Raw genomic sequence first — 24,498 nt, 5'->3', positions numbered from 1 at the left:
CTGATCTCGGCTCACCACAACCTCCGCCTCCTGGATTTAAGTGATTCTCCTGCCTCAGCCTCCTGAGTAGCTGGGACCACAGGCATGAACCACCATGCCTGGCTAATTTTTTGAATTTTTAGGAGAGACAGGGTTTCTCCATGTTGGTCAGGCTGGTCTCGAATTCCCAACCTCAGGTGATCCGCCCGCCTCAGCCTCCAAAAGTGTTGGGATTACAGGCGTGAGGCACTGCACCTGACCCTTATTTGCTTATTTATTTATTTATGATAGGGTCCTGCTCTGTCATCCAGGGTGGAGTGCAGTGATGCGATCATAGCTCACTGCAGCCTCAAACTCCCAGGCTCAAGTGATCCTCCCACCTCAGCCTCCTGAGTAGCTGGGCTACAGCCTGAGTTTCTAGTTTGTTTGCTTTGTTTTCTTGAGGGATATGGCAGAGACAGCAAATTACTTACCACGGCCAAGGTGGGCAGATCACTTGAGGTCAGGAGTTTGAGACCAGCCTGGCCAACATGGTGAAACTCCATCCCTACTGAAAATACAAAGGCACAGGCACCTGCCACCAGATTTTTTTGGCATTTTTTAAAAGATAGGATCTTGCTATGTTGCCCAGGCTGGCCTCAAACTCCCAGGCTCAAGCTGTCTTCTCACCTTGGCCTCCCAAAATGCTGGGATTACAGGTGTGAGCCACCGCACCCAGTCAAAAGTAATTATTTTTAAAGTAGAAACTTACAGTAAGAGTAGTTTGGGTTTTTAGTTAGTTTGTTTTGTTTTTTTTGAGGGATGTGACAGAGACTGCAAATTGCTCACCATAGTGTATCCTACCCCTGCCCCCAACCCCAGCAGTGAAGGGGAGAGGGGTAAATGGCTGAGCAGCCTCCCTTCGGTGAGGTGTGGCCACAAGATTAGGTTATCTCAACTGGATCGTGATGGAAGTGACGAATGCCACCTCCAGGCCTGGCATGCACCTCCCACCCACACGCACTTCCAAGTTCATTCCCTTTTCCTGGTGGCTGGAATATTGACAGCCAGAACTTCCTGGGGGTCACAGGACATGACAGCAGAGCTGAAGGGTCCCTGAGTGACCTAGTGGAGCAGATCCCCTTCCTGCTGACCCAGGATGCTTACCCTGGAAGACCCGCTCTGGCCTACTATGTGAGAGAGAAACACGCTTCTGCTGTATTTGAGCAAAGCATCCCTGGGGCTTCTTGGTTACAGCACTCTAGCAAAGCCTAACTAATACAGGGAAAATATAAGACGGAGGGAACTAGTACTGTCTTAGTTGGGGATTCCCTCAAAGAAGACCCTAAGACGAGGACGTGGGGCTAGGCACAGTGGCTCACACCTGTAATCTCAGCACTTTGGGAGGCTGAGGCGGGGGATCACGAGGTCAGCAGTTCGAGAGCAGCCTGGCCAACATAGGGAAGCCCCGTCTCTACTAAAAATACATTCATTAGCTGGGTGTGGTGGTGTGCGCCTGTAGTCCCAGCTACTCAGGAGGCTGAGGCAGGAGAATCACTTGAACTCAGGAGGCAGAGGTTGTGGTGAGCCAAGATCGCGCCACTGTACTACAACCTGGGCAAAAGAGCAAGACTCCGTATCAAAAACAAACAAACAAATGAAAAAAACAACATGGGTTTGGATTTCTGTTATGGAGGAGCGGTTCCAGACTTAGGATCGGGAACTGCTGCACCCCAGTCCAGGTGCTGGCGTATCGTAGCTGTGTGACCTTGGCCTTGTCCCTTGGCCTCTCTGAGCCTCAGTTTTCCCATATGGAGAATGGGAGGTGGTCCAGGTGTAGGAGGGTCATGGGGACATGGCCTCTCATGTCATGTGCTGGGAGGAGTGGACATGGGAGCGGTGCCGTCTGGAGGGGATTTGTGTCTTAGACGCGTACATTTCATCGGAGCCAGCGAGTCACTTCTCGTGCCCAGTATTCCTAACAAAGTCATCATGGGCAAGCTCACATACATGGCCATAAGGATGTTCATCACAGCATTGTTTATGGTATTAAATAAGAGCATGTGAAGAAAACAGTGGAACATCTGTAAAATGAAAATTTAGGCCAGTCGCGGTGGCTCACACCGGTAAACCCAGCACTTCAGGAGGCTGAGGTGGGTGGATCACCTGAGGTCAGGAGCTTGAGACCAGCCTGGCCAACATAGTGGAACCCCGTCTCTACTAAAAATACAAAATTAGCCAGGCATGGTGGCATGCGCCTGTAATCCCAGCTACTTGGGCGGCTGAGACAGGAGAATCACTTGAACGCGGGAGACAAAGGTTGCAGTGAGCTGAGATCAAGCCATTGCACTCCAGCCTGGGCAACAAGAGCAAAACTCCATCTCAAAAAAAAAAAAAAAAAGAAAAGAAATTCTATGCAAACATTAAAAAGGCTGTTGTATTAATAGAACAGGGGTCCCCAACCCACGGGCCTGTTAGGAACGAGGCCCCGCAGCAGGAGGTGAGCAGCAGGGGCAAAGCTTCATCTGTGTTGCCAGCCGCTCCCCACGGCTCGCATCACCACCTGAGCCCCATCTCCTGTCAGATCAGCTACGGCATTAGACTTTCATAGGAGCGCAGACCCTACTGTGAACTGTGCATGTGAGGGAGCAAGGTTGCACAATCCTTATGAGAATCTAATGCCTGACGATCTGTCACTGACTCGCATCACTCCCAGATGGAAGCATCTAGCTGCAGGAAAACAAGCTGAGGGCTCCCACTGATTCTACGTTATGCTGAGTTGTTTAATTATTTCATTATATATTGCAATGTAATCGTAATAAAAATAAAGTGCACAATAAATGTAATGTGCCTGAATCATCCTGAAACTACCCCCCCTCAACGCCTGTCCATGGAAAAACTTTCTTCCACGAAACCAGTCTCTGGTGCCAAAAAGGTTGGGGACTGCTGACTGCTGTTGCAGAAGACTATTTGATGACAGGGAAAGATGTTCACAGTATATCAAAAAGGAGAAGAGCAAGTCCTGAAATAGTTTCACAGTGTGAGCCCAGTACACACACGCATGCATGCATAGGCGCAAGACTGAGGAAAATCACTCTAAAGGCAAATGCCGCTGTTAATGCTGGTTAATTGTGTTGGGATACTGGTAATCTTTATCCCCTCTTTACTTGTATATATTTTCAGATACTTCTACAATGAACACGAAGTACTACCGATAAAAGGGGAGAAGAGGCCAGGCGGCGTGACTCACGCCTGTAATCCCAGCACTTTGGGAGGCCAAGGTGGGCAGATCACTTGAGGTCAGGAGTTTGAAACCAGCCTGGCCAACATGGTGAAACCCTGTCTCTACTAAAAATACAAAAATTAGCCAGGCATGGTGGTGCCCACCTGGAATCCCAGCTACTCAGGAGGCTGAGGCAGGAGAATCGCTTGAACTTGGGAGGCAGGGGCTGCAGTGAGCTGAGATCGCACCACTGCACTCCAGCCTGGGCAACAGAGTAAGACGCCATCTCAAAAAAAGTGGGGACAGGGAGAAGAATAACATTTTTAAAGAAAAAAATTGGGATGTAACCTATTTCATAGGGCATGGTGAGCACCAAAGGGAGAGGTGGAGAGTGAGAACTTGGTCAACTGTAAACTGGTCAATAAGTTAATGATGATTTTATCATCAGTGCAAAAATCATTACTGTAAACCCTATATCCCTTCATATTCTCCAGGCACCTCAAATGCAAGCCAACATCCTCTCAAAAATGACTGAGTGGGTCTATTATTATGCCCAGTGAGTAATGCTCAAGATGCTGTTATGAATCTTCTATCTCCTTATTTAATATAGTGGGGATCAAAAACATCTGTTGTTCTTAAGGATTAAAGATGGTCCTTAATGGATGACATCGACACATGCAACAGCTGTAAATCTGCCTCCCCCAGCCTCATCCTTCAAGCTTCGTCTTGCAGTCTGCACAACATTGATGGGTCACGTTTGTGGCTGACTTCTTAGCTCACTTTATTAAGCAATGGGGGCATCACGTCTGCAATAAATTTACTCCCCGATTACTTTTTTAAAAATCTGAGCTAATGGTAGAGTTAATAATTCATCTTCCCTCATGACCCTGTGCTAAGTGGAGAGCCATCCGCCTGGGTAAGAATCTTTGTGAAGGATAAGGTATGGCAGAAATTTTAAAATCTATATCCACCCAGAGCACCAGGAGCGGTGGCTCCCATCTGTAATCTGAACACTTTGGGAGACCGAGGAGGGAGGACTGCTTGAACCCAGAGGTTCAAGACCAGCCTAGGCAACACAGGGAGACCCCATCTCTACAAATAAAAGTTAAAAATTAGCCCAGCATAGTGGTGCGCACCTGTAGTCCCAGCTACCCAGGAGGCTGAGGTGGGAGGGTACCTTGAGCCCCGGAGAGTGAGATATGATTGTACCACTGCACTCCAGTCTGGAGGACAGAGCAAGAACCTGTCTCAAAAAAAAAAAAAAAAAATCCAGCTGGGCACAGTGGCTTACCCCTGTAATCCCAGCAGTTTGGGAGGCTGAGGTGGGCAGTTTGCTCGAGGCCAGGAGTTTGAGATAAGCCTGGCCAACATAGCGAAACCCCATCTCTACTAAAATTACAAAATTTAGCTAGGCATGGTGGCACATGCCTATAATCCCAGCTATGTTGAGAGGCTGAGGTACGAGAATTGCTTGAACCCAGGAGGCAGAGGTTGCAATGAGCCAAGATGGTACCACTGCATTCCAGCCTGGGCGACAGAGTGAGACTATGTCTCAAAAGAAAAAAAAAAATCCACCCAGGGGATCAACTGTGCAAGAGACTTTATGTATACACAGTCATGAGCATGTGACCTACTAGATATATCTATGGTGGGATTATATCCTTAATTTACTGTAGGATTATATGTAAAGGAAACCATATTCTCTACAGAATAAATGAATGAACAACCTAACAGAAGACAAACAAGCAAAGAGCTATGTCCAGGGGTTCAGCAGGAAATCTAGTTACTATAGACGCCCCTGTCATTGGAAGACAACTTTTGCTCCCAGAACCAGGGGAGAGAATCAGACGGTTCTTTTTCTTTTTCTTTTTTTTTTTTTGAGACAGGGTCTTGCTCTGTTGCCTAGGCTGGAGTGCAGTGGTGCAATCATGGTTCATTGCAGCCTCAACCTCCTGAACTCAAGCGATCCACACACCTCAGCCTCCCCAGTAGCTAGGACCACAGGCATGTGACACCACACCCAGCTAATTTTTTAATTTTTTCTAGAGCTAGGATCTCTCTACATTTCCTGGGCTGGTCTTGAACTCCTGACCTCAAGTGATCCTCCCACCTCGGCCTCCCAAGAATTAGGCATTTCTAGGGCTGATCTGCACTGTGAGATTCGTGACAGTGCTGGCCAGTAAGGGAAGGTCCCAGCCTGTCTGTTTTGGGGCTCTGCCCAGCTGCCTTAGGCTTTAAGCTAGCACTGGAATTGGTTCTGTCTGGGCCCTGAGAGTCCGGCCTAGACACTTGATGGCTGCTTTGCAGGCTGGCCTCACCCCTCAGCTCTCTACGGCGGTGGGCCACCATTGACCCAGGTAGCTCCCTGGGTCTCCCCACCAGCCCACTGACTCTGGGGAATGAAAGTCAGGTGGGCGGGTGGGGAGGCCACATATGGCTTCTCCTCTCCAGTCATTCCAGGTGCCAAGGGTGGTTTGTACCCCAGGTTTAGGAGCACAGCCCATGAGAAGGTCCATTAGAGGGACAATCAGGAGTCGCTGGAGCATTCTTTCAACTGCCCAGGTAAGACTGTGATGTACCGTTTAGATTCAGATTCTAATTTAGCTTACATTTATAAATCACGGGCTCAAAGTCAGCAGACAAGGGTTCAAGATCTGCCCTCCCCACCTACTAGGTATGTGGACTCTGACAAGTCTCTGCACTTTATCTATCTCAGTTTCCTCACCTGTTAAATGAAGTCAATCATAGTTGCCTCCATGTAGAGTCATTGGGAGAATTGAATAAGATGAAACGTGTAAATGTTTGCAGCCTGACGCCTAGCAGAGTACAATTTGGTAGGTGCCACCATTATCCTTATTATGCACCACAACCCGGAGAGAGAGGCGTAATTGTCAGTACTCCTGTTATGCTGATGAGGAAACTGAGGTACAGTCTACACCGTAATTCTCTCTTGAGTGTTTGCCAACAAGGGCACTTACCACGCGCAATGGTGGGTGAAACTGTGGTGTCTGCTGGCCACCTGCGATTAGAAATTCAGCCCTTAAATGAAGACACAGCTGGAAGTTAAAAGTCCCTCAACCAGCTTTCAGCAAACCTCTTTCTAACTGGAATCAGCAGGGCTGGGCATGGTGGCTCATGCCTGTAATCCCAGCACTTTGGTGGGCAGACCACTTGAGCTCAGGAGTTTGAGACCAACCTGGACAACATGGCAAAACCCCATCTGTACTAAAAATACAACAAAAAATGAGCCGGTATGGTGGTGCCAGCCTGTAGTTCCAGCTACTCAGGAGGCTGAGGTGGGGGGACTGCTTGAGCCTAGGAGATGGAGGTTACAGTGAGCCAAGATCGTATCACTGCATTCCAGCCTGGGCAACAGAGTGAGACTCTGTTGCAAATAAATAAATAAATAAATAAATAGATGGAAGCAGCAGGTCCCCTAGGGGATCCCACCAGCCCTGTCCCATGTATAGAAGGCCAGTGGCTCTGAAGCCACAGAAGGGCTGTCCTACCTCTGAGATGCATTATACAATATACAAGTTGACTGCAAACTGCACTGAGGCTGTGGCTGTAGGGTCCTGCCCCACCGGGATCCCCAGAGAAGTAATCCAGCCCCCACCACTATCCCTGCCACCCAGTATACAAATAATCGATTCCACGCCCAACCCCAAGTTAACGGCACAAAATCGGGAGATTAGGGACATTATTACATCCATAGAGGCCAGGCTGGGTGGCTCGTGCTGTAGTCCCAGCACTTTGGGAGGCCGAGGCAGGAAAATCACTTGAGCCCAGGAGTTCAAGACCAGCCTGGGCAATAAAGTGAGATCCCCCATCTCTAAATAATAATAATGAACTCCATTGAGAACTTTTTTTAAATGGTGGCAGTTATGTATGTACCTATGCAACAATCTGCATGTTCTTTACATGTACCCCAGAAACTAAAATGCAATAAAAAAAAAAATGTATATATATATAAAAATATATATATATACATATATATATATTTTTTTAAATGGTGGCAGTTGCCTACCTAGGAACCATTCTCTCTTTTTTCTTACCTACTGAGCCCCTTCTGGCTGGCAACATACCCAGCAAATGAACTCAATGAACTCCCTCACACATTTAGTGGTAAAGTTTAGAACAATAGCAAGAAAAAGGCATAAATGACTGGGTGCGGTGGCTCACGCCTATAATCCCAACACTTTGGGAGGCCACGGCGGGTGGATCACCTGAGGTCAGGAGTTCGAGACCAGCCTGGCCAACAGGGTGAAACCCCATTTCTACAAAAAACCCAAAAAATTAGCTGGGTGGTGTGGCATGCACTTGTAGTCCTAGCTACTCAGGAGGCCAAGGCAGAAGAATCACTTTAACCCAGGAGGCAGAGGTTGCAGTGAACTGAGATTGCACCACTGCACTCCAGCCTGGGTGACAGAGTGAGACTCCATTTCAAAAAAAAAAGATAAAAAAAAGAAAAAGCCATAAAGAAGAAAGCAAGGCTAGGCACAGTGGCTCATGCCTGTAATCCCAGCACTTTGGAAGGCTGAGATGGGAGGATCACGAGGTCAGGAGTTCAAGACCAGCCTGGCCAACATGGTGAAACCCTGTCTCTACTAAAAACACAAAAATTAGGCAGGCATGGTGGTGTGTGCCTGTAGTCCCAGCTACTCAGGAGGCTGAGGCAGGAGAAGCACTTGAACCCTGGAGACAGAGGTTGCAGTGAGCCGAGATCACATCATTGCATTCCAGCCTGGGCAACAGAGTGAGACTCTGTCTCAAAAAAAGAAAGAAAGAAACAAAGAAATAAAGAAAGAAAGAAAGAGAAAGAAAGAAAGAAAAAAAATTATTCATAATAGCACTACCTAGAGACCATCAATGTCAGTATTCTGGTGTATTTAATTCCGGTCTTTTTGAGATTTATATGCAGTATCAACATTTATAAAACCATCCTGTGGATACAGTTTGCATCCTGCCTTTTTCACTGAAAATGATGTCAGTGGTGAGTGTCTCCAGGTGCAAATGCATTGTTTCTTACCTGGGTCTATGCCGATTATAGACTCTAGTTCTCTGATCTTCTGAGAAGCAGAAACTGATGCGATGCTGTAGTGCAGAGGATCCTGGGAAATGTGATGGACCTCTGGAATTCTCTCAGGGGTGAGACAGCCAGCTGGAGCCTTTGCATCCTTCAGGTCAGTCATAACTGTGCAGCCTGGCATGCTGGCAAAAGCCAGTGGGGCCCCTAAAACACACAACAGGAGGGTCTGAGCCCAGCTGCTCCACCAAGCCCAGTCTACCCTCATCTAGCCCACTGTTGATAGGCAAGATGGCACTCGGCCATCAAATCAGCTTAGGCACTCCCTATGCCACCTGTTGGCACCAAGGTCAGAACAAACTGGTTTGTGGCTACATCAAGTTCCATTTAAACAGTTGTCTCTAATCTCTAGGAAAGTAAAGATGAGTTGAATATGGGTTAAAAAGAAGTGGCTCTAGGCGACTCCATCAATTGAACCCATGGGTATCAGGAAGTATTTACTGGATTCTTAAAACTCACGAAGCCATCTTGCTTTGCTTTCCAGCAAATGTTAGATTTGGAACTCTCTGTGAACATCGTTTCTATTTTTCCTTATATCACGTATATTTTGCTTTGATTTATGTTAGTTTTGTTCTTTAAAGACTCTCCCTTGTTAGAGTTCAGGCAATATGAAACACTCTAGCATAGTTATTAAGGAGTGGTTTTAGCATTGTGATTATACTTGAATTTGAGATGTGACTTGATTGAATTTATTCTTTTTTTGTTGTTTTTTTTGAGATGGAGTCTTGGTCTGTTGGCCAGGCTGGAGTGCAATGGCACAATCTTGGCTCACTGCAACCTCCGCCTCCCAGGTTTAAGTGATTCTCCCACCTCAGCCTCTCAAGTAGCTGGGATTACAGGTGTGCACCACCATGCCTGGCTAATTTTTGTATTTTTAGTAGAGACAGGTTTCACCATGTTGTCCATACTGGTCTTGAACTCCTGACCTCAGGTGATCTGCCCACCTCCACCTCCCAAAGTGCTGGGATTACAGGTGTGAGCCACCATGCCTGGCCCGGCTTTATTCTTTAATCCTGTTTATTTGACTGTAAAGTAATGATAATGCCTCATATGGCTGTTGTTGGAATAAAATTGGAACGTGTACATTAAAGTGTTTAGCAGGCTGGGCATGGTGGCTCATGCCTGTAATCCCAACACTTTGGGAGGCAGGGAAGCATGGATCACCTGAGGTCAGAAGTTCGAGACCAGCTTGGCCAACATGGTGAAACCCCGTCTCTACTAAAAATACAAAAATTAGCCAGGCATGGTGGTGTGCCTGCAATCCCAGCTACCTAGGAGGCTGAGGTGGGAGAACTGCTTGAACCCAGGAGGTAGAGGCTGCAGTGAGCTGAGATCGCGCCACTGGACTCCAGCCTAAGCAACAGAGCAAGATCCTGTCTCAAAAAAAAAAAAAAGTGTTTAGCATACTCATGTGGTTTAAAAAAGAAAAAAAAATTTTTAAGTGTTTAGCAAAGTGCTTTTTCAGAGTATGCCCTCAATAAATGATGGTTTTCATAATTAAACAAGCACCATATATATATATAGAGAGAGAGTAATTAATTTTTTTTTGAGACACTCCCGTTCTGTCACCCAGGTTGGAGTGCAATGGTGCAATCTCGTCTCACTGCAACCTCTGCCTCCCAGGTTCAAGCAATTCTCCTGTCTCAGCCTCCTGAGTAGCTGGGATTATAGGCATGCACCACTACCCCAGCTGATTTTTGTATTTTTAGTAGAGACAGAGTTTCATCATGTTGGGTAGGCTGATCTTGAACTCCCGACCTCAGGTGATCCACTCATCTCAGCCTCCCAGAGTGCTGGGATTACAGGCGTGAGCCACTGTACCCAGCCTCATATATATATATATGGTCTCTATGTTGTCTCTAAACAACAACAACAACAACAAAACAACAACAACAAAACATATATATATATATATTTGTTGGTTTTTTTTAGAGACAAGGCCTTGCTCTGCTGCTCAGGCTGGAGTACAGTAGTGCAACACAGCTCACTGCAGCCTCAAACTCCTGGGTTCAAGCAAATCTCCTGCCTCAGCCTCCCACAGTGCTGGGATTACAGGCGTGAGCCACTGTACCCAGCCTCATATATATATATATGGTCTCTATGTTGTCTCTAAACAACAACAACAACAACAAAACAACAACAACAAAACATATATATATATATATTTGTTGGTTTTTTTTAGAGACAAGGCCTTGCTCTGCTGCTCAGGCTGGAGTACAGTAGTGCAACACAGCTCACTGCAGCCTCAAACTCCTGGGTTCAAGCAAATCTCCTGCCTCAGCCTCCCACAGTGCTGGGATTACAGGCATGAGCCATGGAGCCTGGCCTGACCCATGCAGTATCTTACTCATTCTTAGTTTCTTGTGCCTAGCGCGTTAAGTGCTTAATACCATACTGTCTACCTCTTCTGCCTTCTTCAGTGTCATTATTATCCTTGAGTACGCATCTCCACTCAGCTGTATGCTCCTGGAGAAGAGCGACCATTGCTCACCCATTTCAGGACCTCACAGAGTGCCTTGCACATAATAGGTGTTCAATAAATGCAGGTGTGGATTGAGTAAATAAATCTTGGATTTCACAGAAACAATAAAGTTTCTTTCTTTTTTTTTTTTTTTTTTTGAGACAGAGTCTGGCTCTCTGTCACCGAGGCTGAAGTGCAGTGGTGCGATCTCAGTTCACTGCAACCTCTACCTCTGGGGTTCAAGTGATTCTCACGCATCGGCCTCACAAGTAGCTGGAATTACAGGTGTGTGCCACTACACCCGGCTAATTTTTATATTTTTAGGAGAGACAGGGTTTCACCATGTTGGCCAGGCTGGTCTTGAACTCCTGATCTCAAGTGATCAGCCCACCTCAGCCTCCCAAAGTACTGGGATTATAGGCGTGAGCCACCACACCTGCTTAAAGTTTCATATTTAATAGAAAGTCAGAGTGAGCCAGCACTTTAAAATGAAAGTCTGATAGATACATAACTTTCAGACTTGATGTGTAAGGGGAAGAAGTCATGAATCTGATGAATGTCATCATTGTCTGGCTGTGTTTTGGACAGCACCTAAAACTGGTCACTCCAAAGCCAGGTTTACATCAGAACAGTCAGCTCAAAGCATGACACAGACTTTTGTCCCCATCAGTTGTGAGGTCTGCAGCAAATAATCTATTGCTAATAGCAGTTTAAATATTGAAGTTCGGGTTAGGCATGGTGGCTCATGACTACAATCCCAGCACTTTGGGAGGCCGAGGGGGAAGGATCACTTGAGCCCAGGAGCTTGAGACCAGCCTGGGCAACATAGTGTGATCCCATCTCTAAAAAATTAAAATTAGCTGGGCATGGTGGTGCATACCTGGGGTTCCAGCTACTCCAGAGGCTAAGGTGGGAGGAAAGCTTGAGCCTAGGAGGTCAAGGCTGCAGTGAGCCATGATCGTGCCACTGCATTCAGCCTGGGTGACAGAGAGAAACCCTCTCTCAAAAAAATAAAAATAAAAATAAAGGAGGTCTGAGAATGATTCAAGGTTGTCCCTGTCTGATGTCACTGGTTCTCATCTATGATCAACGGTGACATTGCTGTCAGAACTAAAGGGCTGGGGCGTGCTGGGGTGCCCATGGCAGTGACCTCTGCAGGGCACCTGCCATGGCCAGTGGTGGGAAAGCGGTGAGGCCACTGGGCTGGGGGACATTTTCTGCACGTAGGTGTGTGTGTCTACGCACATGCCCACACACACACTCGGTAAAGACCACGAGCACCCAGAGGACTCCCTCCCGTCCCATGGAGCACTGTACTCCCGAGGCCTGGATGTATGCCTGGTACATAGCAGGTTCTCAACACGTGTAAGTAAACAAACGAATGAATGGAAGCCTGTGGATCTTGGCAGCCACGCCTCCTCACCACATAGGGATGATCGTCCCCTCTCATGAGGCCATTCTGAGAGCTGAACTCTCATGAATGCTTTCAAAATAAATTAAAGTAACACTAGATTCTGTGCTTACAGTGCAAGTGGGGCTGGCCTGGCCAGAATTTTCCAGTGTCCATGACCATGGTCTGCAGTAGCCGTTATTTTTCATGTTTCCGTCACCTTCCTAGCTTACTGTGAGCTCTGGAGGGCGCCCCCGTGTGTCTCTTTATTGTAATATCACCCAAGGCCTCTGAAAAAAATATATGGCTGCTGGCCTTGTTTATTATAATCACCTTGCAAATACCATGGGAAATGATTTGTTTAGTTATATTTCTTGGCTTCACCTTTGTTTTCAAGGCCCCACCAATCTCCAGAATGTCTCAAAAAGCCAAGCTAAAGGTTACTCCTCCTGCTAGAATGGGTGGGGATGTTTCAGCAGATAAAAATATACTTAATCAAAATACTGGAGTAAGCAGCTCATGCCTGTAATCTATGACTCAGGAGGCCGGGGCAGGAGAATCACTTGAGGCCAGGACTTTGAGACCAGCCTGGACAATGCAGCAAGACCCCATCTCTACAAACAATTTCTAAAATTTGGTTGGGTACGGTGGTGTATGCCTGTAGTCCCAACCACCTGGGAGGCTGAGGTGGGAGGATCACTTGACCCCAGAGGTTTGAGGCTGCAGTGAGCTATGATGGTGCCATTGAACTCCAGCCTGGGTAATAAAGTGAGACCCTGAGAAAGAAAGAAAGACAGAAAGAAAGACAAAAGAAAGAAAGAGGAAGGAAAGAAGGAAGGGAGGGAGGAAGGGAGGGAGGAAGAAAAAGAAAGAAAAAAGAGAAAGAAAGAACAGAGACAAAGAAAGAAAGGAAGGAAGGAAGGAAAGAGGGAAGGAAGGAAGAAAGAAGAAAGAAAAAGAGAGGGAGGGAGGAAGAGAAAGGGAAAGGAAAGGGAGAAAGGGGAAGAGGGAGGGAGGGAGGGAGGGAGGAAGGAAGGAAGGAAGGAAGGAAGGAAGGAAGGAAGGAAGGAAAAAGAAACATATTTAATGAAAACATACTTGAAGCCAGATGTGGTGGCTCACTCCTGTAATCCAAGCACTTTGGGATGCCAAGGTAGGTGATCACTTAAGGTCAGGAGTTCAAGACCAGCATGGCCAACATGGCAAAACCTCATCTCTACTAAAAATACAAAAATTAGCCAGGTGTGGTGGCATGCACCTGTAATTCCAGCTACTTGGGAGGCTGAGGCAGGAGAATCGCTCTAGCCTGGGAGGCAGAGGTTGCAGTGAGCCAAGATCATGCCATTGCACTTCAGCCTGGGTGACAGAGCAAGACTGTGTATCAAAAAAACCAAAAAACCAACAACAAGAAAAATTTGAGTTGTAAGAGAAAGTGCTCTGGTGAGGAACTCTAGCCCTGGGATTCAAAGAAGGAAACCAGAGAGATATTCACTGTAGCCGTAGGCCTCCGTTTTGTGTTTTGTTTTACGGCTTCATTTTTAAATCACTGTACTGCAAGACTGTGCTTTCAAGAACTAGACCCCACTGGGCTCCATCCTAGGGCAGAGTGATTGTCCCGTGATCACCCAACGTACCGCAGCTGCTGACAGCTCCGAGACTGGTCAGCGGAGAAGGCCAGAACACTGGGACCTCCCCTGGGGGACACACCATGGCATCCCCGTAGTCAGGTTTGGAAAGCTCTTTGATTCCCAACAGTTCTGCGGATGGAAAAGGAAAATGGAATTCCCTCAGCAGGGAGCACCCAGTTAGAACTGGCTGAGTCCTTCATGGCTCTTTCCCTAAAAAAGAAACTCAAGTTGCAGGATTATTTTAAATGGCATTTGAGGAAGAGGTGAAGGAGAATAGGACTTAAGGCTTTGTCAACTCAAGGTACTCCGTTCACAGTCCACGTGGACTGCAGGTTTCAGAACACAGCATCTCAAACTCCATGGCGTGATTTCTGGAAAGAGCCTTGGGTGCGTCGAGTCTAGTACTCTCATTGTGCAGATTGCTACCGAAGTCAGCCTTGGGGAGTTGATCTTGGTCCAGGCTGAGTCCCATCTCATGCACCTAACCTCAGCTGCTTGACTACCAGCAGCAAGCTAATCCTGAAGACAGCAAAGAGGGATGTGCGGGGCCCAATCCATCCCAGCTAATGATAAAACTCCTCAGCAGACACCGTCCTGGTAGGCGGCCCCGAAAAATCATTCTCATGTGATGAGGTTAGCAAGTGCTGACTGCATTTTCACAAAAGGCTAGGTTCTGTCTAATTTTGTTGGTTACACAGCTGAGCAAGTTCAGGTATGCCAAACTTGTACCCTCATCCAAGGCCCAGTCGCAAGCTCTCATCAGGCCCTCAGAGAGCCTCCAAGAGGCCTGCACGGCTTCTTGATATTGGCTCTTCATCTTGGATCTGTTCACTCACTCTCAGATTGAGTTAATAAGCTGGGAATCAATGGATCTCGGCTCAAACTAACATTTGGAACAAAGCCGTCTCCTACCCAATATATCAGCGAATAGCAGCCCGGATTAGAGGTTGCTTTGAGCTCAAATCTCTGGGCAAACAGCCCTGCTGCCACCCTTGGCTTTCTCCAACCCCAGATTCATTGGAAGTTCATAGGAGCTTTACGTTTATCAAAGATCCCCAGTGGGTGAGCGCGTAGAGAAAAAAGTTGTATCCAAACGGTGTGCGTCCTGGGCTCTCACACCACAATAACAGTCATCAACACAGAAGACCCCTGTGACCAAATTTGAGGTGGTTTCTCCCCACCACCAAGCAAGAGGCACCAGCTGGGTGCGGTGGCTCATGCCTGTAATCCCAGCACTTTGGGAGGCCAAGATGGGCAGATCACTTGAAGCCAGGAGTTTAAGACCAGCCTCGCCAACATGGTGAAACCCCATCTCTACTAAAAATATAAAAATTAGCCAGGCATGGTGGTGGGCACCTGTAATCTCAGCTATTCAGGAGGCTGAGGCAGAAGAATCACTTGAATCCAGGATACGGAGGTTGTAGTGAGCTGAGATTGCAACACTGCACTCCAGCCTGGGCGACAGAGGGAAACTGTCTTAAAAATAAATAAATAAATAAAATAAAATAAAAATAAAGGATATGCCAAAGAATGCAGATGAAGAGACGCCCGGGATGAGATGTGGAGGAAGGGGTGTGGAGCTTCCGTGCCCTCCCTGGGTACCACCCTCTAGGAACCTGCATGGTTCCGCTATGTGGAAGCTCGCCAAAATCTCTACCCTCTTGGGGTTTTATGGAGGCTTCATTGCATAAGCATGATTGATTAAACCATCAGCTGTGGGTAATCAACTTGACCTTCAGCCCCTCTTTCTTCCCTGGAGGTTGTGGGGAGGGGTGGAGCTGAAAGTCCTAACCTTCTAATCCTACCTTAGTCTTTCCATTGACCAGCCACACCCTGAAACTGCCAGACAAAATACAGCATTTTGGAGGTCCCAAAAATTTTAGGAGTCATAAGCCAGGAATTGTGGACAAAAACCTATATATATATATTCATTTTATATCTATCTATATATATATTTCCTACATATATTAGAAGCCTCTGTAAAAACCCAAGAGGATATGATATATGTAAACTTATACCACAGCGAGACTGGCTATTCTGCCAAGGGTGGCACCTTTAAATCTGAGGGGCATCAGTAAGCCCAGCCCCGATACAGCTGCCGGAGCTTTGGAGCCTTATTCAGGGCCTTTGACCCTGGAGACCCCTGGAAAAAAAAGACAAGTCGTGGGAGCTCCGGAATGTAGCAAGCTCCTGCCTGCTTCTCAGGCCCCACTCCAAGAGAGGCTGTCAGGGTCATGGGCAGGAGCGAGAGACACTCACCTGGGTCACCGATGTGAACAGGTTGTCCCTGCTCACCCCCTAGGGAGCAGCTGGCCCGCACCAGCCTTTCCAGCTTGTCCTTGGGAATGGGCCTCATTGTAACCACCAGAGGGCAGCAGAAGCCAGCATGGGTAGCACAAGGCACTGTTGTCTGACCAAAAAAAAAAAAAAAAATCAAGTGAAAACGTTAAAAAATGGAATTAGCATAGATCCAAGCTCTGAGCACCAAGAGTTCAAGGCAGCTGAATGAAGGAGGAGTCGCTGTTATAAAAATTAGCTTCTATTTTTATGTGACAGAAAGAGGGGGAGTTTGCTGCTAATTACTGGTTGAAAACAGGGAATCTTAACTTTTTGTGTGCCACGGACCCTTTTGGTAAATTAGTGCAGCTGTGGACCCCTGATCAGAGTAATGCTTTTAGCTGCATACAAGAAAATGCACAGGATTCCAAAGGAAACCGATTATCCTGCAAGCACAGTTATCAAATAATGGAAAAACGTGGCCTGGCACTGTGGCTCACATTTGTAATCCCAGCACTTTGGGAGGCCTAGGCAGGCAGATCCCCAGGTCAGGAGTTCAAGACCAGCCTGGCCAGCATGGTGAACCCCCATCTCTACTAAAAATACAAAAATTAGCCAGGCACGGTGGCTCGTGCCTGTAGTCCCAGCTACTTGGGAGGCTGAGGCAGGAGAATCGCTTGAACCCAGGAGGCAGAGGTTGCAGTGAGCTGAGATTGTGCCACTACACTCCAGCCTGGGTGACAGAGCAAGACTCCATCTCGGAAAAACAAAAAAGGAAAAACGTGAGACAACAATATGCATGCTTCCTCAGTAGCAGCCTAAGAAACAAGACCTACTATCATTGTAACTTTGAAGTAGTGATCAGCATATAGGATATTTTTGAGACATCAGGAAGAACTCTAACGTGATATGAAGATACCTGTGATTTCTGTTGCCAGCCATGAAGTCACAGGGTCTGCTGATAGGACAGCTGTTTGTTGCCTACAATCATAATTGAAGGAAATACTAAATGTGACTTGAGGTTATGAAAATAAAACAGGCTGGGCACGGTGGCTCGTGCCTGTAATCCCAGCATTTTGGGAGGCTGAGAAGGGTGGATGGCTTGTGCCCAGAAAAGTTCAAGACCAGCCTGGACAATACGGCGAAAACCCATCTCTACAAAAAAAAAACAAAAACAAACATAAATTAGCTTGGTGTGGTGGCGTGTGCCTGTAGTTCCAACTACTTGGGAGGCTGAGATAGGAGGATCTCTTGAGTCCAAGAGTTTGAGACTGCAGTGAGCTGTGATTATGCCACTGCATTCCAGCCTGGGCAACTGAGCAAAAACTGCCCAAAATATAATACAATACAATGCAATGCAATGCAATATTACAATACATTACAGTGCAATGCAATACAGAAGGAAGGAAGGAAGGAAGGAAGGAAGGAAGGAAGGAGTGAATGAATCTGGTGCACTCACCTTGACAATTAAGGGCTGGAAGAAGCACAGCAGGCAGGTCCCAGAGAGGCTGCCTGTGCTGTGTGTGTGACTGCCAGAGGCCACCTCCAGCCAAGAACATCACCTGGCTTTCTGGACAGAGACCCAACCCAGGAGCTACTGCCTGGCCCAGGCTCTCCCACAAATCCCTGGGCATTTACAGGGAGGAAGGAAGAAGGAAAACATACTTTTAAGGAAGGAAGGAGGGAAGGAGGGAAGGAAGGAGGGAAGGAAGGAAGGAAGGAAAGAAGGAAGGAAAGTAGGTGAAAAATGTATTTTTTTCCCCATCCAATATCATGAAGCCTCTGAATTTCTGCAGGCGCTGCAGGGGCTGTGGCCACAGGTAAAGAGCCTCTGGTGAATCAGGGGCTGAGGGAGGCAAGGGAGAACATCACAGGAGGAGCTGGTGTCTGCTCTGTCTCCTGAATCCACACCAGCGACAATCCCGGCCCCAGACCCCACGGAGCACTGCCTGCTTCCTCCTGCCTTCACAGAAGTTGCCCGGTTTGATCTGTGTGACTTTCACTGGTGTTCTGTTCCCCCACCCCACCTCCTGAATGGTTTCTGGTGCCTGCAATAGAGCTTATGAAAGATTTGGGACATGGCCAGGACCGTAATCCACGGTGACAGCCTTGGCCACCACCTAAAGGGCTTGCTGTCACCACCCTGGAGGCAGCAGGATGGAACTTCAGTGTGCCTGCCAGCAGCGTCTGCCTAACAGCACCCGGGAGAGGGGACGCGCTGGAGCCACTGGCAGAGCCAGGCAGCGCTCCCCAAGGCTGAGACACATCCTGTCTGGGGTCGGGGAGAGGTTGGGGGGCGATGGAATCCCAGATGGCTGTCCGGCCCTCTCTACCTGGAGCCCAGGGGCGGAGGCACGGATGAGAGACTGAAAGCTATTTGATAAGCCTCTGGGTCAGTGAGGCTGTGTTGAGCACTTACTTGCACCTTTGTGAGCAACAAACAGCCACCATATCAGCAGCTCTTGTGACAGCAAAGCATCATTTAATTGTCACATCTCTGCTGTTGACACTGTGCAGACGGAAGCCAGGAGTTCCGGGTTCCCATCTGGCTTTGGGACTTGGGCAAGTCCTTTTTTCTCTTTAGATCTCGGTTTCCTCATCTAAAATGAGAGTCTGCACGTGATGAGCCATGAGGCCCTCTCAGCTCCCGCCTCCTACAAAGGGTGGTGTGTTCTAGAGCCAGAGCCTGCCCTGGGTGCCCGCCAGAGCTGGGGTCCCATCCCCACCCTTCCTTAGCTTCGGCACACACTTCACCCATGAGGGCAGCATGGACTATGGGCAGCTTTGTTTCTGATCAGAGGCAGCTGGGGCCTCTCTGGCAGGAGCCCAAACCAAGACATTTTAATAAATGTCCCAGAGTCCCAGATGAAATCTCCGATCCAAGTCCTCCATAAAGAAAGAAACCTGGAGCCTGGCTGTTTATGCTGGCTGACCACTAAGGGAGCAGAGTGAATTCTCAGACTTTACCAACAGATGTCCAGGAAGGGTCTGTGGAACGAGGGAATCTGGTGCACTCACCTTCACAAGTAAGGGCTAGAAGAGGTACAGCGGGCAGGTCCCAGAGAGGCCACCTGTGCTGTGTGTGTGACTGCCAGAGGCCACCTCCAGCCAAGAACATGACCTGGCTTTCTGGACAGAGACCTAACCCAGGCGCTACCGCCTGGCCCAGGCCCTGCCTCAGATCCCTGGGCATTTACAGAGCCAGGCTCATCCCCCCTGGCTGAGGCTCCCCTGAGCCAGGGAGGATTTTTTAAAATCTCACTGAGGTGCCTGAAGTTAAAAGAGCCAGAGAAATTCCAAGCGGGTTTGGTTTACAGCACAGAACCATGAAGAAGCGCCACACTGGGTGCTCCCAGAGGTGAGTGGGATCGAGGCTGGCTCAGAGAGATCGATCATTTCTCCTGGGTTGCACAGCTAGAAAGTGGCTGAGCTGGGGCTAGAGCTTAGGTGTTCCACTTCCCATGCCCCTGCTCTCCCCACCCCAGGAATATGTAAGTTGATCTGCATTTTCGGGCCATTCTTCCCTTGTGGGTTGTGGGCTGTGACCCTACCTTGTATGCACCTGCCTGGCTGTGACCTGCTGGGTCTCTTCTGGGGAGCCTTGCTTCCTCCAAGGCCTCCTCCAGGGAGAAGCTGCAGCCCAGGAGGAAGGCCACCATGTCCTTCAGCTGCTCCGAGAACTGCTCCAGCGACGTCAGGCTGCCGGTGCAGGCACCCGACTCATATTTCCAGAACTGGGGACGGCTCATGCTGGGGACACAAGGGAAAGCAGACTCTCACTGCGGCCCCTGATAATACACTATAGAAGGGCTGCAGAGAGAGAAGAGGATGTCTAGTGCTGACATTTCCAGCCCTGGCACCGGGGTAGGGGGCATAGTCTTCAGCAGGGGACCTTGCTGGCATCCTTCAAATGTCCCCAGATTGGGAACGATTAAATCAGCATGTATAGAACACACCCCCACCTCCCACCCAGTGTGTCTCCTATACCCTCAATCCAAGACAAGCCAAACCACCAAGAAAGGTAAATGGTTGTGGGGCACAGTGGCTTATGCCTGTAATCCCAGCACGTTGGGAGGTCAAGGCAGGTGGGTCTCTTGAGCTCCGGAGTTCAAGATCAGCCTGGGCAACATGGTAAAACCCCGCCTATACTAAAAACACAAAAATTAGCTAGCCATGGTGGCGAACACCTGTAATCCTAGCTACTCAGGAGGCTGAGGCAGGAGAATTGCTTGAACCTGGGAGGTGGAGGTTATAGTAAGCCAAGATGGCGCCACTGCACTCCAGCCAGGGCAATGAAGTGAGACTCTGTCTCAAAAAAAAAAGAAGTAAATGGTGCCCTCTCTGCTATGGAGGTGAGGCCAGCCGCCCAAAGGGGACAGAGGACACGTATCTTGCGGAACCTCTCAGTGCTAGCAGTGGGTTTGGCTTTTCTCTTCCCTTAGAGGAAACGCCTCTGTAGGGCTGAAAAGCTTCTTTGGCTACAAGCTTATTCTTTACTCATCCAAACTCTTACTGAGCCAGTCCTCCATGCCAGGCACATGCTGGGTGATGGGGCTAGAGTAATGGAGAGGACACCGTCCCAGCCTTTGTTTTTTTATTTTATGTTTTCTAATTTTTTTTTTTTTTGAGACGGAGTCTTGCTCTGATGCCCAGCCTGAAGTGCAGTGGAGCCATCTCGGCTCACGGCAACCTCTGCCTCCCAGGTTCAAGTGATTCTCCTGCCTCAGCTTCCAGAATACATAGGATTATAGGCCTGCGCCACCATGCCTGGCTAATTTTTGTATTTTTACTAGAGACAGGGTTTCGCCATGTTGGTCAGGCTGGTCTCGAACTCCTGATCTCAGGTGATCCACTCTCCTCAACCTCCCAAAGTGCTGAGATTACAGGCATGAGCCACCGTGCCTGGCCTATTCTGGCCTTTAAAGAGCTTGTAATCCTACATTGATAGGCAAGACTTCACTGAAAACAGATACTTGCAGTACACAGTAGTGAATGTCAACCATCTAAGTAGAGTGACACAGAGAAGGAAGAAATCGATTCTCTCCCACAAAGGAGTTAGGTGCTGGGTCTTGAGGCATGAATAGGAGTTCGCCAGTTGGGCAAGGAAGAAAGCACACTCAGACAGAGGAAGCAGCATGTGGAAGCTCACTGGGGGGATCTGCTCTAGGAGTCTCCAAGTTGGCAGCACGGGAGGCACCAGGGAAAAATGTAAAGACACAATCGTGGGCCCAGATGGGGTCTCCAAAGGACCTTCCTGTCCTAATAATCATGACAGAATGTTCCTGGGGAGCTTTCTGTCTGGGGAGCTGGTTGGGGATGACTGGAGTGTCAGGGGTCAGAGGAGAAACAGCTGGGCCAGGATGAATGGGTCTTGAGATCAGGCTGAGGTCCAAGTCATAAGAAGATGCCAAATAATTTTATTTTATTTTATATATATATTTTTTGAGACAGGGTCTCACCCTGTTGCCCAGGCTGGAATGCAGTGGCATGATCTCAGCTCACTGCAGCCTCAACCTCCTGGTCTCAAGCGATCCTCCTCAGCCTCCTGAGTAGCTGGGACCACAGGTGCACACTGCTATGCCCAGCTAATTGTTTAAAAAAATTTTGTAGAGACCAGGTCTTCCCCGTGTTGCCCAGGCTGGTCTCAAACTCCTGGGCTCAAGCCATCCTCCTGCTTCAGCCTCCCAAAGGGCTGGGATTACAGACACAAGCCATGGCACCTGGTCGGAAGGAGTTTTAAGAGGAGAGTCACGTGATCAGGTTTAGCATTAGAAAAAGTCACTCTGCTGGGAGAGCAGACAATGACAAGGCCGGGGAAGAGAGAATGAGACTAGGGTCAGGTCAGGGAAGATGTGGGTCTGTGGACTCGTGGGTCTGTGGACCCGTGGGTCTGTGGCCGTGGGAAATGTGGACTCGCGGGAGAGGTACATGGCCGCAGAATCAGTGGGGCCATTTACTAGATAGGTTACAGTTTGACAGTCTGGGAGAAAATACACAATATATCTGCCTCTGGGTGTTGGTAATGCAAGTGTTTTTAATTTTCTTCTTAATTCTCTGCAGGCAGGTTTCTGGCTTGGGCGATGGAGGAGACAGATGGCAGAGCCAGTGGGATTTATCCAGGGCTGGAATTTCTCCATGATCCCAAAGATCTTAGCCAGGGCAAGGGCCAGGTGATAGGGGGAGGGGTCAGAACGGTGGGGAGGGCAGCTCGTTCCTGAGCAACAGTCACAAGTGAGGCTCTGTGCCAGGCACTCTGAGGGTCCCTGAGGCTGGGCAGAGAGGCCCTTGATGACAGAGACACCTGGCTACAGCACCTGAACACTCGCAAGCTTCAACCCACAGTAACCCAGGCTTTTTACCTAGTCTCTGAGACAGCACCTTGAGCGGGCAGTATCCACTTTTCTGGTTCACTTTGGCCCAGCAGGGGCAGAGGACCAGTGTTGGCCTGGCAGAATCCTTCAAAGGCTGGAGCAAGGGACCTGGGCAGGACCACCAGGCTGGCTGGTTGGAGCTCTGGGTAGGGTGAGAGAAGGGAAAAATATACAGTCAGCCGTTTCTTGGCAGACACTTTCTGATTTTTTTTTTTTTTGAGATGGAGTTTTGCTCTTGTCGCCCAGGCTGGAGTTCAATAGTGCGATCTCAGCTCACTGCAACCTCCGCCTCCCAGGTTCAAGCAATCCTCTTGCCTCAGCCTCCCGAATAGTTGGGATTACAGGTGTCTGCCACCATACCTGGCTAATTTTGTATATTTTTAGTAGAGACGAGGTTTCACCATATTGACCAGGCTGGTGTCGAACTCCTGGGCTCAAGTGATCTGCCTGTCTTGGCCTCCCAAAGGGCTGGGATTACAGGTGTGAGCCACCCTGCCCAGCCTAATATAAATTTTGATTGAAGCATTACCTACACTCAAAAAAGTGTAGGCTTCAGCCTGGTGTGGTGGCTCACGCCTGTAATCCCAGCACTTTGGGAGGCTGAGGTGGGTGGATCACGAGGTCAAGAGATTGAGACCATCCTGGTCAACATGGTGAAACCCCGTCTCTACTAAAAAAAATACAAAAAATTAGCTGGGCATGGTGGTGCGTGCCTGTAATCCCAGCTACTCAGGAGGCTGAGGCAGGAGAATTGCCTGAACCCAGGAGGCGGAGGTTGCGGTGAGCCGAGATCGTGCCATTGCACTCCAGCCTGGGTAACAAGAGCGAAACTCCGTCTAAAAAAAAAAAAAGTGTAGGCTTCAAACAAACACACACAAACCTACAGCTTGATGAACTTCCAGGAAATGAATGCACCCATGTAAGCAGCATCCAGATCAAGGAACAACAGCCAACTGCCCTGACTTCTAGCACCACATCTTACTATTGCCTGTTCTTGGACTTCATATAATAGAATCATACACCATGTGTCTTTTAAGCCGACCTTTTTTCACTCAACAACATATTGTGAGATTCATTCATATTGTTGCATTTAACAAGAGTTCATTCTCTCTGCTGTCTAGTATATTCACGCAATGAGTATTTACCCAACCCTATTGCTAATGGACATCTGAGCAGTTTCCAATTTGGGATTATAAATGGTGCTGCCATGAACATTGTAATGCCACAAACATGCACTTTGGGGTACATCAATGTGCATTTCTGGGGCGGTAAAATATACACATGTTCAACTTGAATAGATACTACCAAGCAGTTTTCCAAAGTGGTTCTACCAAGTGACACTCGTGCTGGTGGTATGTGAGCATCTCTAATACTTTGTATTGCCTTTTTCCTTTTAGCCATTCTTGTGGGGATGTAGTGCTATCCCCTGTGGTTTTAATTTACATCGTCTTGACCACTAGTGTGGTTGACTGCCTTTTCATGTCTTACTGGCCATTTGGGTATCTTTTTTCGGGGCAGATTCTCACCTGAGCAGGCTCACAGTGTTCACAGAGCTATAGGAGAAGGCCTCCCCCTGCACCCTGTGACCTCCTCTGGGGGCAGCCAGCCTTCCTCCGCAATGGAAGTCCTTTGGCTTTGGAGGTAAACACACCTGGGCTTGAATCCTGATCCTGCCTCTGACCAGCTGTATGACCTTGGGCCATGGCTTTGCATGTCTCAGCCTCAGTTTCCCCATCTATAAAATGGCATACCTACCTCCAAGAGACCTCAGAGGGGTAATGTATGTAAGTGATTGAGCACCTCAGTGTTCAGGAAGCAGGGACTGAGGTTACTGTTCAATGAAATCCTGTATAGATGTTTAAAATTATGGTTACAGAAGTATGTAATGACGACGTTGAAAGATGTTTGTGACGTGTCATTAAAGGAACTATACTAGGTAATGAAACAATGTGTTGGACATATTCTCCTTCTTGTAAAATCAATGAGTGAAAGAACCAGAAGGAAAGGGGACGGAAGAGTGGAAAGGACTCTGTCTTATAATTTTTATGCCTGCTCAGCTGCAATACAATAGAACACCAGGTAGACATCTGAGGTTTTCAGCTGT

At 48.2% G+C, this 24,498-nt stretch overlaps 1 protein-coding gene across 3 annotated transcripts in view; it reads right to left on the bottom strand.

Annotated features, from left to right (window-relative positions):
- Nucleotides 1-24,498, bottom strand: part of DGLUCY (D-glutamate cyclase) — a 107,306-nt gene that overhangs the window by 33,228 nt on the left and 49,580 nt on the right. For 2 of the 3 annotated variants that reach the window (XM_064375152.1, XM_064375151.1), the window contains exons 3-7: nucleotides 22,383-22,536; nucleotides 19,575-19,773; nucleotides 16,006-16,156; nucleotides 13,753-13,875; nucleotides 8,211-8,414 (exon numbers count right to left, since the gene is read on the bottom strand). In XM_064375152.1, coding sequence (XP_064231222.1) covers nucleotides 8,211-8,414; nucleotides 13,753-13,875; nucleotides 16,006-16,156; nucleotides 19,575-19,773; nucleotides 22,383-22,536 — 831 coding nt within the window. The remainder of the gene's footprint in view (nucleotides 1-8,210; nucleotides 8,415-13,752; nucleotides 13,876-16,005; nucleotides 16,157-19,574; nucleotides 19,774-22,382; nucleotides 22,537-24,498) is intronic. The other variant, XM_064375153.1, reaches the window with a different exon arrangement.

Source organism: Aotus nancymaae, unplaced genomic scaffold, assembly GCF_030222135.1.
Source record: "Aotus nancymaae isolate 86718 unplaced genomic scaffold, 86718_ANA_hifiasm-v0.15.2.pri h1tg000011l, whole genome shotgun sequence".
NCBI lineage: Eukaryota > Metazoa > Chordata > Mammalia > Primates > Aotidae > Aotus > Aotus nancymaae.
The sequence above is the reverse complement of the archived record's forward strand: the minus strand, read 5'-3'. Positions and strand labels throughout refer to the sequence as shown.